At 42.6% G+C, this 16,239-nt stretch overlaps 1 protein-coding gene across 2 annotated transcripts in view; it reads right to left on the minus strand.

Moving 5' to 3' along the window:
• Positions 1-16,239, minus strand: part of PPARA (peroxisome proliferator activated receptor alpha) — a 61,876-nt gene continuing 45,637 nt past the window's right edge. For both annotated transcript variants that reach the window (XM_087448745.1, XM_087448744.1), the window contains exons 4-8: positions 13,923-14,083; positions 11,782-11,920; positions 10,802-11,004; positions 3,539-3,986; positions 1-1,288 (exon numbers count right to left, since the gene is read on the minus strand). In XM_087448745.1, the coding sequence (XP_087304871.1) occupies positions 1,044-1,288; positions 3,539-3,986; positions 10,802-11,004; positions 11,782-11,920; positions 13,923-14,083 (1,196 nt within the window). In that variant the 3' untranslated portion in view covers positions 1-1,043. The remainder of the gene's footprint in view (positions 1,289-3,538; positions 3,987-10,801; positions 11,005-11,781; positions 11,921-13,922; positions 14,084-16,239) is intronic.

The raw sequence follows: 16,239 nt of genomic DNA on the forward strand, positions 1-16,239 counted from the left end.
ATAAAGTCACATGTGCCTCACCTTCTCCACTCCAGGGAGCAGCTACTACCACCAAGAGTCAAAAAATAAAGCTGCATACTTTAAATAGCAACATTGGAAAAGACCAGGAGCTGCCTTCACCCACGGGGTCCAGAGGAACATTTACAAATAATTTGTCAGTTTGCCCCTAAAAACACTACCATGGCCCCAAACAGCCTGCCTCAGTTGGTTCAGATCTGACAGGAAGCCCAGGTGACAGGAATGGAAGCTGACATACTTTCAGAGCTTGCTTGTTCCTGCTTACCACAGACACTGGCTTCAACAGGCATACGGTCAAGTCCAGAGGGGTCTGGAGACGTGGTTTTCTGGGTTTTCTACCCAAACCTGGAAACTGGCTTTTCCACGTATTCGTCACAACCACGCAAACAGTGACCCGGAAACTGAAGGACTGCTGCGTCTTGATAGCTTATTGAAGAATTCTCTGCAACTCTAAATCCTATGATTAAAAACCAGCCTGTTGTCTTTCTTCAAATTCAGGAAACAGAGCTGAAGTCTTCCAAATAAATATTTTGCTGCTTTTAAAATACCTAACCTTTGGATACATCTAGATTTACAGGATTATAAAAGTTAAAAAGTGCTGATTAGTTTTCAGAATTACAAAGGAGCACAACCAAGTATGGTAAAAAGGGAAGACCGACCACGTATTTTGAGGTTGCCAGTGGATTCAATGGTACATTACTAGTGTGACACCAAGAAATCTGCATTGATTAAATCAGGCGAGTTAAAATCAGACCGCTGAACATCATCCTCCTTAATTTTCCAAGTCCTGACTATTAGCCACTTATAACCAGCATCTCAATACTTCGCAGGCTCTTAGAAGTACTGGAGAAAAGAGAAAGAAACGTGCACTAGGATTCCGGCTGCCTACAGCCTACACTTTCCATTCTCTAAGGGTAAAATGGCGGACGTTTGTGCAAAGTTGCATTGCTCCCAGTTCTCATTTGTAGTGCTGTCAACTTTAAAAACCTTGAAAAGTTTCTCTTTTTTTGTTCATTCACAAGAAATCAGTACATATCCCTGTAGATTTCTTGCAGCAGCGGGTGCAGAGCTGCGTCAGACTCTGTCTTGATTATCTGCACAAGCTGCGCATGCTCGGTGACCAGCTGCCGGAGGTCCGCCATTTTTTGAAGAAGTTTTGGGAAGAGAAAGACGTCGTCTGGATGATTGTTCTGTAAGTGAAGTTTGAGCACGTGCACAATACCCTCCTGCATTTTTTCAATGTGTCCCACGTTTAGAAGGCCAGGACGATCTATTCTCGAAAGAAAGAAGAGATGTGATCATCACCATGCTAACGCCTAATAACTTTGTCACTTTGAGAAACCACATGCTCTTATTTCACATGGCCTTTTTTACGAAAAGCGTCACTGCCTGAGATATTGTCAACTTGACTAGAAGACAGAACTAGATTTTTTTCAAAGTCACTAGGCCTGATGCGGGCAGACAGGACAAATACTCATTCCTAAATATTTATATGACCTTCAGCTGACTAGCAACCTGACAGTCTGGCCCTTTCATTTTGCATTTACCTGATGACCACCTGTCCCGGGAAAACCCCAAAAACGTTAAGAGTAACTATACATTCTGATGATGATTACAACAACCAATTTTGCAAAATATAGAAAATGAAATTCTTCTTCCTGAGTCAAAACTAGATATTTGGTTTCAAGTTTTTCACCAATATTTAAGGAGTGTGATTATGTTAGACTTGGGTTTTGTGGTGTAAAGCACTGTTGCAGGTAACTTCTGACATGAATCAGCTGAAAAGAAAGTGGAGCGAGATGTGAATAGGAGGGCAGATTTCAGCGGAAAGGATGCTGAGCAGCCCGGAGTGGGGAGCTCTGAGAGCCGGTGCAGCAAGGGCCACCGTTCACACCAGGTGACCGCCCTGCGGTAACTCAGCCGTGGGCACTGGACTTCCTGGGATAGTCTCAGACCACACGTCCTGCCCTTGGTCTGGAAAATACCTGCTCACCCATGATCAATAGGCAGTGCTCTCTTTAAAGTCCCACCCATTACTAGGATTTTCAAAAGTGTTGCTAATTGTGGGGATTTTTCATTGTTTTTTGGTTGTAAAATAATTATTAAGTCTTTTTTTTGTGTGTGTGAGATCAGCCCTGTGCTAACATCTGCCAATCCTCCTCTTTCTTTTGCTGAGGAAGACTGGCCCTGGGCTAACATCCATGCCCATCTTCCTCCACTTTATATGGGATGCCACCACAGCAAGGCTTGACAAGCGATGCATTGGTGTGTGCCTGGGATCCAAACCGGCGAACCCCAGGCCGTCACAGCGGAACGCGTGCACTTAGCCACTTACGCCACTGGGCAGGCCCCAATTATTAAGTTTTTAAACAGAAAGATGTAAAAAAATAGAAAGTGAACCCCCTCTCATAATTTTAACCTCATCATACAGGTTTAATGTATATCTCCCGACATTTTTCTATATATAGGATTGATATACGATTAGCATTTCTTTTATAAAACTGTGATCATACTACAAAAGCAATCGCTTTTTACCCACAACACTGCATCTTGAGCATACAAAGGACTATGATCAATTACATACAACTGCTTTGTTGCTTTACCCTTTTTGCCAGAGCAGAAGGACTCCCTCCACTTGACTGTGCCCAGCTGGGTGGTAACAGGGACAGACTTCATGGGCTGGGCTGCCCTCACCCAGCTCCACTTATGAGGCTGGTTGCAGCCAGCCTCAATTCTGTGAGGCAGTAAATCACAGGGTGCAGTACAGCTCCGGGCAGTTTGCGGGGGCAGTTACCCCATCGTCTCCCCCAAGGCTGGGTAAGGTCAGCCGAGGTTACAGTAGAGGGATGACCTTCTTAGACCCGGGACAGAGCTATTTAAAGGAACGTGATACCAAGCCAAAAATGTGGGGGCTGCAGGGCCAGCTTCCCTGCAGAGAGGCCCAGATTTTCCTTCACTGGGATCTATTTTCTTTGGCAAAGCAAACTTTGCAATCGCTGCCAGTTAGCTACTGATATTTTTCAAAATAGCATAAATATACCAATAGTGACGGTAACTGTACTAACATCTGTATAGCACTTTATAGAATACTGTTTGTAACACAGATATAACGTAATAATAATGTAATTATAGTATATAATAACAATATTATATACCATACATTATATATATTATATATATTAGCTATTATATTACATTATAATTATTAATATCTAATATATTTGATATATCATGACTATAAATAGGATATATATTTGTATATTATAATTATAAATAGAACATATTTATATAATGTTTATGTATTTATATATCATAATATATGCTGTAACATGATATGATACTGATATAATTCTCACTTAATTCTAGTAGTGGTGATGAGGGGGCTCAGATGCACTCCCACCCTGCCACCGCTCGCTCCACCGTGGCGCAGCTCCCACTCATATCAGATTGACCACTGTCCAGTTCTTCAAGATAGGAGGCTGTAAATGACATGCACCAGCAGATTAAATCAATAACTTACCTCCACAGCAAATTATAGCAGCCACAAAAAGGGAAATATCACTGTCGTCCAGTTCCAGTGCATTGAACTTCATTGCAAAATCAAACTTAGGCTCCATAATATCACAAAACGGTTTTCTTAGGCTTTTTAGGAATTCACGAGTTATAAAACCACTTCCATATGCTACCAGCATCCCATCTTTGTTCATCACGGAAGACAGCATTGCAAACATGGCCTCATAAACTCCATATTTCAGCAAAGTGACTTGATCATTCAAGTCCAAGTTTGTGAAGCCGGGGATGGACTTAGCGAATTCCGTGAGCTCCGTGACGGTCTCTACGGATGTGCACTGGCAGCAGTGGAAGATGCGGACCTCTGCCTCCTTGTTCTGGATGCCGTTGGCCACCAACTTGGCCACTAGAGTCTTCTCAGCCATACACAATGTCTCCATGTCATGTATGACAAAAGGCTGCAAAAGAAGACACTGGAGTAAGTCAGGTAATTGGTGACAAGCTGTCCTCTTAATTATCAGTAAACTGGTGAGTAGCCACTGTATCCAGATCACCTGTGGAGAATCAAAATATGCACAAAACACAGTCCTCATCCTTAAACGACCTCAAAATCAGTTCAGGACAAGAAGACATTAATACAGAACTAACAACATAAATCAGTGAGATAATCGTCATTGCCTGATGTTAGGTGGGGATTTCATTGCTAGAAAAGTGAAGTAATGATTTTAGCAATAAAGCTAACAAGAGAATATTAGCAAAGCACTTTTAATATTTTATAATATTCTCTGAACTCCTAAATACTACTGCAATAGCCTTAATTACACATAATTCTTACTTTTACCATTTCATGAACTTTAGAGATAACCCTCATTATCTAACACTGTTGAATGAATAAATTTGGCATGAAATATATACAACTCAGAAAGTTGGCATTTGTGCAGAAATAAGCAAACAAGCGTTATACACTCTTGCTCTTTGAGCCCGTGTTTCCCTGTGCATGAAACTGAAAGCTTCACATGGGTGCTCCGTGTTCTGGAACAAGTGCCAAGCCCCATGGTAGCTCCCTACATGTTGCCATACCATGTGCATCTAAACCCACTGGTCCTGCCATTCTGTAAAGATCTAGTGGAGGAAAGGAGAGATGGTTGGCCATGTTATTTGAAGCCAACATCCCCAGCAGGGATTATATATCTGGTGGGGCTTTGGAGATGGGTGCAAACACCACTGCTGGCCAAATTGTATGCCAGATCTGGGTGCAAAGCAGAAGAAATGACAGCCTCTAAGGGATCGCTCTGATTTATATGTGTTCTACAGACCAGTAATCAAGTGGGCCAAGGCATTATTTTCAATCCCTACTGGAGGACATCAACAGAGAGTACATAGGCAGCCCAGGGGTTTTAAGAATCACTCTGCCAGTGGGCAGAACACATCGCTGACATGCATCTGGACCCACAGCATGATGTGTTCCCTGTTTGTGGGCTCACAAGAGCATTATGAGGAACTACACACCAAACCATCTTCAGGGCACCTGTGGGGTGGACCTGGCACAGGAGCAAGACGGAGGTACTGAAACAGTCCCATGCATTGTCTTTGAAATGTTTAAACAGAATTAGAATTTGCAATAAGTGTTGGACAAAATAATCTGATTCCACATCTGAGGAGAGGGGATATTTTTTAAATTACCCACAAATGAGTGAAAATATTCTAAATACAAAATTCAAAGCCAAACTTCTAAATATCCCAAGTCTGATTAAGGAAGACTAAAACTATCTCTCTCCAAAGACCTTAGAAGCAAACCAGATTACCATTGTTTGGGGAAACTCTGGGGGCAGTTCTGCTTCACAGGAAGTTGGAGCTCCGATTTAAGAAATTAACATTTATAGGATGGACTAGAGAAATGTTTCTAAAGGATAGATGGCAATATTCCCTCAATTCAAGAAAATATACCATTAGGCCACCTTGACTTTATTCAAATCACTGGCTTTTTAAAAGTACATTCAGCAGAAATAAAGGTATTACATTAAAAAAAAGAGTTCCATGGTGAAAAAAATTTGAGAAGCACTGAGTTAAACGTGCTTAGGGCCTCCTAGAGTCTTTAATGTAAGGAGTGTGCACTGTGAATCTTCAAGAATGGGGCCAGGGTAAGCAGTGGTTCCCAAGGTGTTTGATTACAGAACACTTATTTTATTTATTTCTTTTTGGTAGAGCATCTCATAGGACTAATGCAGGTCTGGCTAGATAATTTGCAGGGCCCAGTGCAAAATGAAAATGTAGGGCCCTTTGTTAAAAAATGATCAAGAATTTCAAGACAGCAACAGCAGAGCATTTAAACCCCAGTGTGGGGCCCTTCTAAGCAGGGGGACTCGTGAAACAGGACGCAAGCCCATGAAGCCGGCCCGGGACTAGTTTTATGTGAAACATACTCTCATAAACCGGAACATAAACGGGGACTTAAACGGTAACAAATATTTCATGGCATTTTTATAAAATTATCACTTTGATTTGAGAAGGCAGTCCTCACGAACAGGCAAAATCAGAAACCATCTGAATTCAAAATAAGAGCTAACATTAATAAACAAAAGTTTTTTAAAGCTAAAGAGAAATTGTATACTAAAACACTTGAAAATTTGCCAGACTTCATTGATAAACACTCTTGATAAGACTATTTAAAAAATCCATGCAGCTTATATTTAATTTTGGGATGTGCCTTCTATACTCAAGTTTGAATAGGAATATATCTGACATTACAGGGGGTCAGTTCAAATAAATAAAGCACGTTGTAAAGATCTTAAACGGCACAAGGCAGAAAGCCGCCCAGCTTCCCCTCAAATCACCACACGCCGAGACAGGGAGGCTCCCCTAACCGACGTATGTTACTCTTGCTCACACCTGACGGTGTTCTATGTGTGCTAATGATGTTACAAGAATTCACCTCCAAAATACATTTCAACAGCACTTTCTATGAAAAGTTGAGCAGCACCGTCTTTTAGGAAAAATTTAATTGTGAATTATTGGTAGAATTGCTTTGGATGAAATTATTTCATAAGCTTTTGGTTAGGTTTTACTACACATTTCTAGAAACAGGATAAAATATTAAGTATCTAAAGACAACTTAAGTAGTATGTATAATATTTCAACATAACACAGGAGGCAAAACCCCACAATGTGGTGCAAGGCAACATCCATTAGAAGGGGCAGTGCTGCTCTAGGATGGTGCCTGGGAGGCCCCTTATCCCAAAGATATGGCCATGTTGAGAATAATGTTGGAATTCCTCTTTCAAAACTAGTTTTAGAACCTGTTGTCAGCCACATGTAAAAAGTTAGTCTCCTTGCTTCATTTATTTTTTTTTCAAACAAGATTTTTACTCTGTTTTATCCCAGTTTGCATACCAGACTGACTGCAAATGATTCATGGTTTTGTCTAAAATTCAATTATATTCTCAGAGGGTAAAGATTTTCCATAACTGAAGATATTTAAAGATTCTAAAGAGGGGCCGGCCTGGTGGCATAGTGGTTAAGTTTGCATGCTCTGCTTCGGCGGCCTGGGGGTTCACGGGTTCAGATCCCAGGCACGGACATGCACACTGCTCATCCAGCCGTGCTGTGGCGGCGTCCCACATACAAAACAGAGGAAGATTGGCACAGATGTTAGCTCAGGGCCAATGTTCCTCACCAAATAAATAAATAAAGACTCTAAAGGTAATTCCTGACAATTTTGAGCAATACGGGAATCTCTGAAATAAACATATGCTGTCCCCTTCATTTGAAGTGAATAAAGTTTTGATTTGTTTGTTAGATGTAAAAAGTAGCAGTAGTGTCTTATTGTCACCTTATGCTTTGAATTGCTAAAATCTAAATAGTTAGTGCTACGAGTTGGCTTTTTTTTTTTTTTTAACTAAACACTCTCATTCATTTTTCAGAGGCACAGCTAGCTTCTAGAACCAGAAGCAGCTGAGCCTGATCGAGAATGAGTGTGTGTGCGAGTGTGCGAGTGTGTGTGAGTGTGCGTGTGTGTGCGAGTTGGGGCCTGAGCCCTTGGTTCCCCTGAGGGAAGCAAACACTGTAAGCAAGAGGCTGACTTCAAAGCTCCTCACAGTCTCATTTGCAGGCTGCCTGCTCAAAAGTCTTTTCAGGACATTTTTTTTTTGGTGAGGAAGATTGTACTTGAGCTGACATCTGTGCCAATCTTCCTGTATTTTGTACGCGGGTTGCTGCCACAGCCTGGCCTGACGAGCGGTGTGTAGGTCCGTGCCTGGGATCCAAACCTGGGCTGCCAAAGCAGAGCACATGAACCTAACTACTACACCACTGGGCCGGCCTCTGTGAATTTTTAACACCTCACAGATCAACACATTATCTTTTTAAGGCACTGTTGAAAAGTGCTTCTTTTGGAAGCAATGCTCAAAGGAGACTACTGTTCTCCCTGTTCCTCAGCTCTGCTTTTGTCCCTGTTACCCTCAAATCAAGGGGCAGCAAGTCCCCTGACAGGCTCTGACTGGATAACTAAAGGCCCTGGTCATTTTCTGGCCCACAGTTCTGAAATCTCAGGGTCTCAAACCAGCCTATGTCCAGATGAAAACAGACATTTGCTATGTATCCCATCACCCCCCTTCCTTCAGCTAAAACCCATTTTTCCCTAAAGTGACTGAATCTATGGTAGCTCCCTTCCTCCTCCTGAGACCCTCTCTCCACCCCCACACTCCATCCCACCCCCTCCATCCCCCCCGCCCCGCCAACCCCGCAGGTTCCCCCTCCTGGTCTACTCAGCACCCTAACCGGTTCCAGGTCAGCCACAGTCTTTGCTTTATCTGATCTACAGGCCACAGAAGTGGTTTTCACAGAACAAAGAAATGGTCTACTGCAAGGATAAATTCAGCTCCCCACTTCTAGCAAACCAGAGCCCTGCTTTCAAATTAAAAGTCTGTCCAGCACCTATCTTTCTCCATCAAGGTTTCAGACATCTTAGGGCCAAGTCTGGGTGAGAGTTCAGGAGCGCACATGCCCCTGCGCCAGCAGTCCCTGCAGGAGGAAGCTGCTCCTAGGCCGGCTGGGAAGCGAGCCCAGCCCTGAGCTGATGGCAAAGCAGCCCCATCCTGCTCCGGGGACAGTACCCATCCTCCTACACAAGCTCATGTTCTTCATGGTTGCGTGAATACATCTGTTTACAGCCTGGACAAATTCATGTCTCCCTGCCCCTGCAACACACCCTCTGGGGTTGGTGCCCCTTTCTGCAGTGTTAACATTAGATACATCCTCTCCAAAGCACCCCAACCCTGCAGACTTGGATGTTTGAGAAACAGACTCCGCTTCTCTGACCAATTCCATGTCACAGAGCATCAATGAGGGCTGTCACATCATCCCAGGTCGGAACTTTTGTGAAAAGGTTATTGAGTGGTGAGCACAGGTCAAGGTGAATAGGTCAGGGCCAAAGCTTGGTCTCCCCAACACACTTCCCACCAGTAGACTGAACTGCTTTCTAAACCACGTAAGAGATGCAGGCTGTGGTCCTGATGTCCCCTGCAGTGACAAAACTGGGGCTCTGTGAAGAGATTCCAGCAGTGGCAGGGGGTGTCCTGCCTGTTGGCTCTTCGTCCAGACTGAACCCAGATAGAACAGCAGAGACTGTTGCCCCTAGTGGGAGCTCGGAGCTCTGGGGCACACTGGGCTGGGTGAGGAGGCAGGAGGAGAGCCACACCTCCGACACACAGAGGACATGGTGGGAAGTGAGCTTGGCTTGGAGCAACAGTGCAATCAAATGCAGGAGTGACCCCCGGACATTTCCTTTCAAGCGGAACCCTGTGGTGCTCTGGTTTGGAGGTGTGGGCCAGGGGAGGCATTGACGCTTAGCAGTACACTGAATTCTGTCTTTCTGATACAGTGAAGCGCAATCCTAGACTACCAAAATACAGATTCCTCTCTGAGAGGAACTGTGTGGGAGAGTCCTCAACTGCCCAGATTTCATCACCACTGGCCAAGGGTGACAGGGCTCCTTCTAAGAGCATGTGGATCTCAGTGAAGTGTGAAGGATACTCCATGGGAATCAAATTAATATTAACCAAGAGTGTTTGGTTAAGAGTAACGATGACTTTTAAGTTGGCTTTAAATTCTGAAAATCCATTGGAGAAATAGAAGCGCTCAGAAAGATCTAAAAGAGACCAAAATTCTTGGTTATTCTAATTTGGGGCTATACTAATCATTTCCAGGATTGAAATTCAAAGTTAAAGAGTTACTTTGTCTTCACCCCTGTGATCCAGAAAGGGTCTAATTTGTAAGAGCCTCGGGGCCGCCCAGCGTGGGTGTGGCTTTTCCAACTTCACAGAGTTTGCCTGAACTCTGCCGAAACGTCTCAGCCTATTTAACTGGAGAATTCACTGAAGAATTAAGAGATGCAGTAAAAAAGAGGTTTGGTTTGTTCATGAAAGTAAGTAGCTTGTGAAATACTTTATTTTCCTGTGACTAAAAATTCCAGCTCATAATTCCCAATAAGGATTGCTTCAAGCTATTCATTAGTACAAATTAAACCTGTTTCACCATGTTCACAGCAAAAAGGCAAAGTATCTTTATTTGCCAACCTCAGCTGTCCCCCTCTTTGAAGGTAGCTCTGAGATTAGTTCTGTAATGGAGACAAAGACTTAGGTAACTGGGAGGTGGGGGCAGGATGACACTAGGCTAGGTGGTGATGAAGTGTGGGGGGTCCACCAGGGGCACTCATTGTTGCTATTCAAAAGGTCCAGAACTGTCCAAAAAGACAATGAAGTTTCTGTAAACAAATGGCCCTTTCCAAGCCCTGAGACGTCACTGCCTTCTCATTGAAGAAAAGAAGGTGTGTGGGGGGCCTATGGGGTGGGACGGGGGAGGACGGAGCAGTTTTAGGAGAAAGGATGCAAAGGCGAGTTTTGAGTGTGAAGTGAATGGTTTCATTTTGTGGCATTAAAATAGGGATTTTTAAAAAAATGTACTTAAGAAACGACTCTAGAATCTGGTAAGCTATTAATGAGATTTTTTTGGGTGTATTAATTACATGGTAATTATAATAACTTGGTTGCTAGAAGCTTTGAGGTGGCTCAAACCCAGAAGACAGGAGTTGTTGTTAAGCTACATTTTAGAGTCTCTAAGTGAAATGTTTCCATTCCATTGACTTTGGTTTGCCTTGGGGATAAATATTATTTTCTGAACATTTCATACGTTTCCTCAATCCTTGTCTACGACCCTAGTTGACATGTTGCCAATGGAACACTTCAGACTCGCAATAAACAGCAGCAAGAACACCTACTGGATTGTTGTTGGCTTTCCCTGCAAGGATGACTCGAGCTTTGACCTTGTTCATGTTGAAGTTCTTCAGGTAGGCCTCGTAAATTCTCTTGGCCAGAGATTTGAGATCTGCAGTTTCAGTGTCTTCTATGTCATGTTCACATGTCAGAATTTCTGCTTTCAATTTTGCTTTTTCAGATCTTGGCATTCGTCCAAAACGAATTGCTGGGGGGCAGGGGGAGAGAATGGAATAATGGAAAACAAACAGAAACGAACAACACAGCATGGAATAATGATGAATAGTGGAACAAAAAGTTCACACCATGAACTAAACTATGAATGAAAATTTGCAGCTAAGTTAAAATCCTCTCCTCAATAATATTCAACTTTCTACTTTAGAGAGATGAAAATAAAACTCAAACTCCATAAATCCTGGACTTTTTAAAAAGGTTAAAATAAAAGGTAACACTATGACTCATTTCATCAGCAGGAAGGGCTTAAGGTTGCTTACTCCCATTATCAATCATTTAGGTCAAGGAGATGAAGGTGAGCAATGAGTTTCTATAATACCTTTTTCTTCTTCCAGAAGGTAGACATACACCTCTTATGAACTAGTTATTTTAAATTTACCTTCATGTAGTAATTAGCATGTTCTAACATTAGAGTAAGACTGAATATAATTAAATTCACAGTATGGTAAAATGTTCAAAACGGCACAAGCTTCATATGTATGATATGAACATTCAGACATCCCAAAGTGACTTCCAGTTGGTTTTACAATCTTATATCAACGTCTTATCATTCAAAGGTTCTAACAGTCATCCCACGTGCTCTGCTGAATCTCAGCTGTTTGAGACTTTTATTTTCTTAGGCTATTATGGTTACAAAATAATCTGGGTATTAAATGTTGCAGCATTCATTCAAAATACAGTCCATCTCAACTCAACAAGGAAGGTAAACTGAGGCATGGACTGGGAAAATGCAATAGACAACCTTACCTACCATTATGGGACATCCCAACTGACAGGCACTTGTGAAAACGACAATATTGGCACTTATTTCGATTCTTTTTCTGAATCTTGCAGCTACGTTCACATTTGTCATACACCAGCTTCAGTCGAATGGTTCGCCGGAAGAAACCCTGTGAGATGAATATAAAGTTTATTGAAGAGTATGAACCACTAGTAAATCAATGCCGTTGCTTTATTCACAGTTCTTATTGTTCATTGATTGTCTCTTTCAAAATGAACTAGGTTTACAGAAATAGCTCTTCTAAAAAGTCTGATATAATTGGGACAAATTGAAAATTTTAAATTTCATAACATGTAAAATGAAAAGCAATAAAATGAGACAAATTCAAATAATTTCAAAATGTCCTCATCTGGCTTAGGAAAACACAATTACAGACTCCTGAAGAGTTACTCAGCCCTGTTAAGGTTTATACAAATGTAACTTTTTCCTCTTGTATAATATATCCATAGATGTGACTAAAAACTTTCTAAGCATTTTTGTAAGAGAATATTAACTCCCTAAAAGACAAAAATTATAATAAAATATAATAAAAGGAAGCCAGCTGTTTGTAAACAATTTTTTTGCTTTATAAAAGCATTTTAAACTTTACCCAGTAAGAAACAACTTTACTATTTAGCACACAAGATAAAGCTAACCAAAAATAACAAAACCATGGCCCTGCAGAAAAGCCTACTTTATAAGTAGCTTGTTTATTTATTTATTTAGGTGAGGAAGAGCAGCCCTGAGCTCACATCTGTGCCCGTCCTCCTCTATTTTGTATGTGGGACGCTGCCACAGCATGGCTTGATGAGTGGTGTAGGTCCGCGCCGGGGATCCACCCCGTGAACCCTGGGCTGCTGAAGCGGAGCACACGAACTTCACCACCACGCCACTGGGCCAGCCCCTACAAGTAGCTTTTTCAAAGGTACATGTTTTTCTAACTTGGGAAGGAGATTCCATCTGCATTGGGTTCTTTTTTTCTCTTTGATTTCCAGTCATTTTCCATATGTCTGATGTGGTAGGTCTGACTGGCCTGCATGACAGGGGACAGCCATCTCTTGGGGAATATAAGGGGAAGGTTGATATCTTCACTTGATCAGTTATCTAGGTTTGTAAAGTAGGATGGACAAAGAACATATGGGATGATGAGGAAGGTGAGAAGAGAGGATTTTAAATGTCAGGATACAGAGGCGTCCCGGCTAACACGGTCCACTCTGCCTGGGGACCAGGCCTCCAAGGCCAGGCCTGACTCGGGGCAGAATGCCAGTGTTTCAAGAAGGCAGATTGTGTGATATGCCATTAAAGGCTGTGGCATTTTCCAAAAGTTACTAAACAGTTCCAGCATGCACAAGGAAAGGAGATTTCTGATTTTAACCAAACATTCAGGTTACTGGATCTCGCATGTATCATGTCCATGAAGTGCCAAACTTGAGAATGTATACATAATTCTAAAAGTATGCAATGATTCAGGGGAGCCTCGGGGTAACAATACTGTGGTCCTTCTCATCATGCTGGAGAGTCACGGGAGGGCCAGTGATCCAGCGGGCAGAATGCTGGAGGCCACGCCTGACCTCCTGTGCTGCTGGCCCTGGGCACGTATGTTGAGAGGTCCAGTAGAGCCGGCATGAGAATGAGGCTGTGCACAAAGGTGTTCGTGGTTTGGGTGGAGAGACCCCTGACGCGCAGGAAGGGGCTGCTGGGGGAGTCAGGAGCAGCTGCGGGAGGAAACAGCACAGGGTCTGGTCCTCACCTGGCGTGTGCTGTGGGATCCTGAGCAAGACGCCCGACATCTCTGATGGCCAGGAGAACCACTCCCCTGCCTGACCTTCTGGCGAGGATGGAGAGAGAAAGTGGGCAAAACTCTTTGACCCCATATTCAAATAAAAGGGTCATTCTTAAGGTGGTTTCTTTTCTTTTAAAGAACACACTTCTTCAAGTTATTTACAAAGTACAGTCCAGCAATCTGTCATAGACTCTCTGAAGAGAGAAATTAATCTATTATTTAGGTCAGTTCCTTATCTATGATTTTTTGCAGATCTTTTTTGCAATGACAAACATTTGTGTATAAGCAAAAGGAACCGCACATAGTCCCTGAAACCAGCCACCTTGCTCCTCCTCCAAGGTCCAGGTACCTTGCAGCCTTCACAGGCATGAACTCCGTAATGGTAGCCTGAGGCTCTGTCCCCACAGATTCTACATTCGATGTTCAGTGCTGCACTGGAAGATTCATCGGCGCCAGCAGGAACCACAGGATAAGTGACTGAAGAGGGACTGGAAGCTGGTGAAAGGGTATCTAAGAACAGAAGATGCAGGATTTACAAACAGTCAAGGCCTCCCCACCCTACGTCTAAATCAGCTTTATGAGGATGTGATGTGGCATGTGAGGCATCTAGTGAGGAGGCATCAGCTAGTGGGCAGAGCTCCCATCCCGAGTCAGCCCCTATCCTGGGCTGTCCCACCCGCTCTGTGCTCAGACGAGTGCCATTGCGCTGGCATCCCCAAAGCTCTTGGTGAGGTGTCCCTGGGTTCTGGACCCACACGTCTGGCTATCTCACAGATACCTCTGCCCCCAGGGCTCCCCAAACCCTCCACACTGGACATGTCCTACACAGAACTCATTAATTTGTTTGCTTCCTTCCAGCTCTTTTGCAATTGTTAACTTTTGTCAATTGCACCAGAATACGGTATAAAAATCCACGTGTGCAACGTCGGAAGCATAACCCATGAAAGAAAAAAATAAATTGGACTTTCTTAAAATTAAAAACTTCTGCTCTGCAAGAGACTGTTAAGGAAATGAAAAGACAAGACACAGACTGGGAGAAAATACTTGCAAAACACATCTGACAAAAGATTTGTTACCAAAATATACAAAGAAGTCTTAAAACTCAACAATAGTAAAACACACAACTCAATAATGGTCAAAAGATCTGAATAGACACCTCACTGAAGAAGATATACAGATAGCAAGTAAGCATCTGGAAAGATGCTCCACATCACTGCGCTTTAGGAAACTGTGAATTAAAACAGTAATGAGGCAGCACTGCAAACCTATTATAATGGCTAAAATCCAAAAAAACTGGCAACACCACTTGCTGGCAAGGATGTGGAGCAACGGGAACTCTCATGTCTTGCCTGTGGGAATGGAAATAATACAGCCACTTCGGAAGACTGTTGGCAGTTTCTTATGAAGCAAAACAATCTTATAGGAATTACACTCCTAGATATTTACCCAAGTGATTTGAAAACTATGTCCACACAAACTTATAAGAATATTTATAGCAGCTTCATTCTTCATTGCTAAAAATTAGAAGCAACCAAGATGCCCTTTAATAGGTGAATGGATAAACAAAAAGCCAGTCTGAAAAGGCTATCTACTGTATGATTCTAAATACGTGATATCTGGGAAAGGCAGAATGGTAACAAGATCAGTTGCTGGGTGGGGGTGGGGGAGGCAGGGTTGAACAGGTGAAGCACGGGTTTTTGGAGGTGGTGAAACTATTCATATGAAAACGTAGTGGTGAATACATGACACTATGCATTTGTCAAAACCCACAGAACTTTACAGTACTAGTAAATCTTAATCTGTACAAATAAAACAAAGATAATTTAGGAGAGCTAGGATTCTAGGATGGAATGCAGAATGTGACAAAGCAATCTAACTGTATTACAAATATATGAAACAACCTCACTGATGGAGGTGGGAAGAAGGTGCTGCCCTGAGTGACCTTGGAAATGAGTGGCGTCTGTAAGACTAAGGGCGAAAGGAACTGCACGTAAGCACTGGACGTGAGCTGATCAAGTTGCTTCCCAGAGGGCCACTGGTGCACCACTGTACGTGTACTCCAGAAATGAACAATTAATCAAATGAATGGTGGATGGCAGCAGCCAGGTTTCTTACTATTGGAGTGTGAGCTTACAGTTAAGCAAGAGAAGTCTAGAACGATCCATGTGGTAATGGATCAGAGTTGCGGACGTCAGTATGAACTCATGTTTACCTTAATATAGATACAGACGGCTACATATAGAAATATTTACAGATTATGTGTATATACACTGGTTAGGATATACACATATACGTCTTTGCTCTGTCAGCTGCAAGAGCCTCAAAGAAAAGACACTCCTGTAGCAACATAAAATGATTAGAGGGAACAATACCCGGGACTCACGTGGGGCTGGATATGTCCTGTTCCCACCACAAAGAGTAGAAAATCTCAGAATTCATAGGGCATTGGGTAAAGTACTCAAAAGGGTTTTGCTTCAGTAGTGGGGCAAAATTACCTCTAGAATCAACACTGCTATGGTCCCATCTAACAAAGCTTAAAAACAAGACCTGAGAGGATCATTTTTCAAGTAACTTAAATGCGTCCCAGAACAAAACTCAAAAATATTTACGGGAATACAAAAATATCCATCACCAACAAAGCTCTCAATGTATGGTATCCAATAAAA

Source organism: Ceratotherium simum, chromosome 25 (assembly GCF_057802395.1).
Source record: "Ceratotherium simum simum isolate JZ-2026a chromosome 25, ASM5780239v1, whole genome shotgun sequence".
Classification (NCBI taxonomy): domain Eukaryota; kingdom Metazoa; phylum Chordata; class Mammalia; order Perissodactyla; family Rhinocerotidae; genus Ceratotherium; species Ceratotherium simum.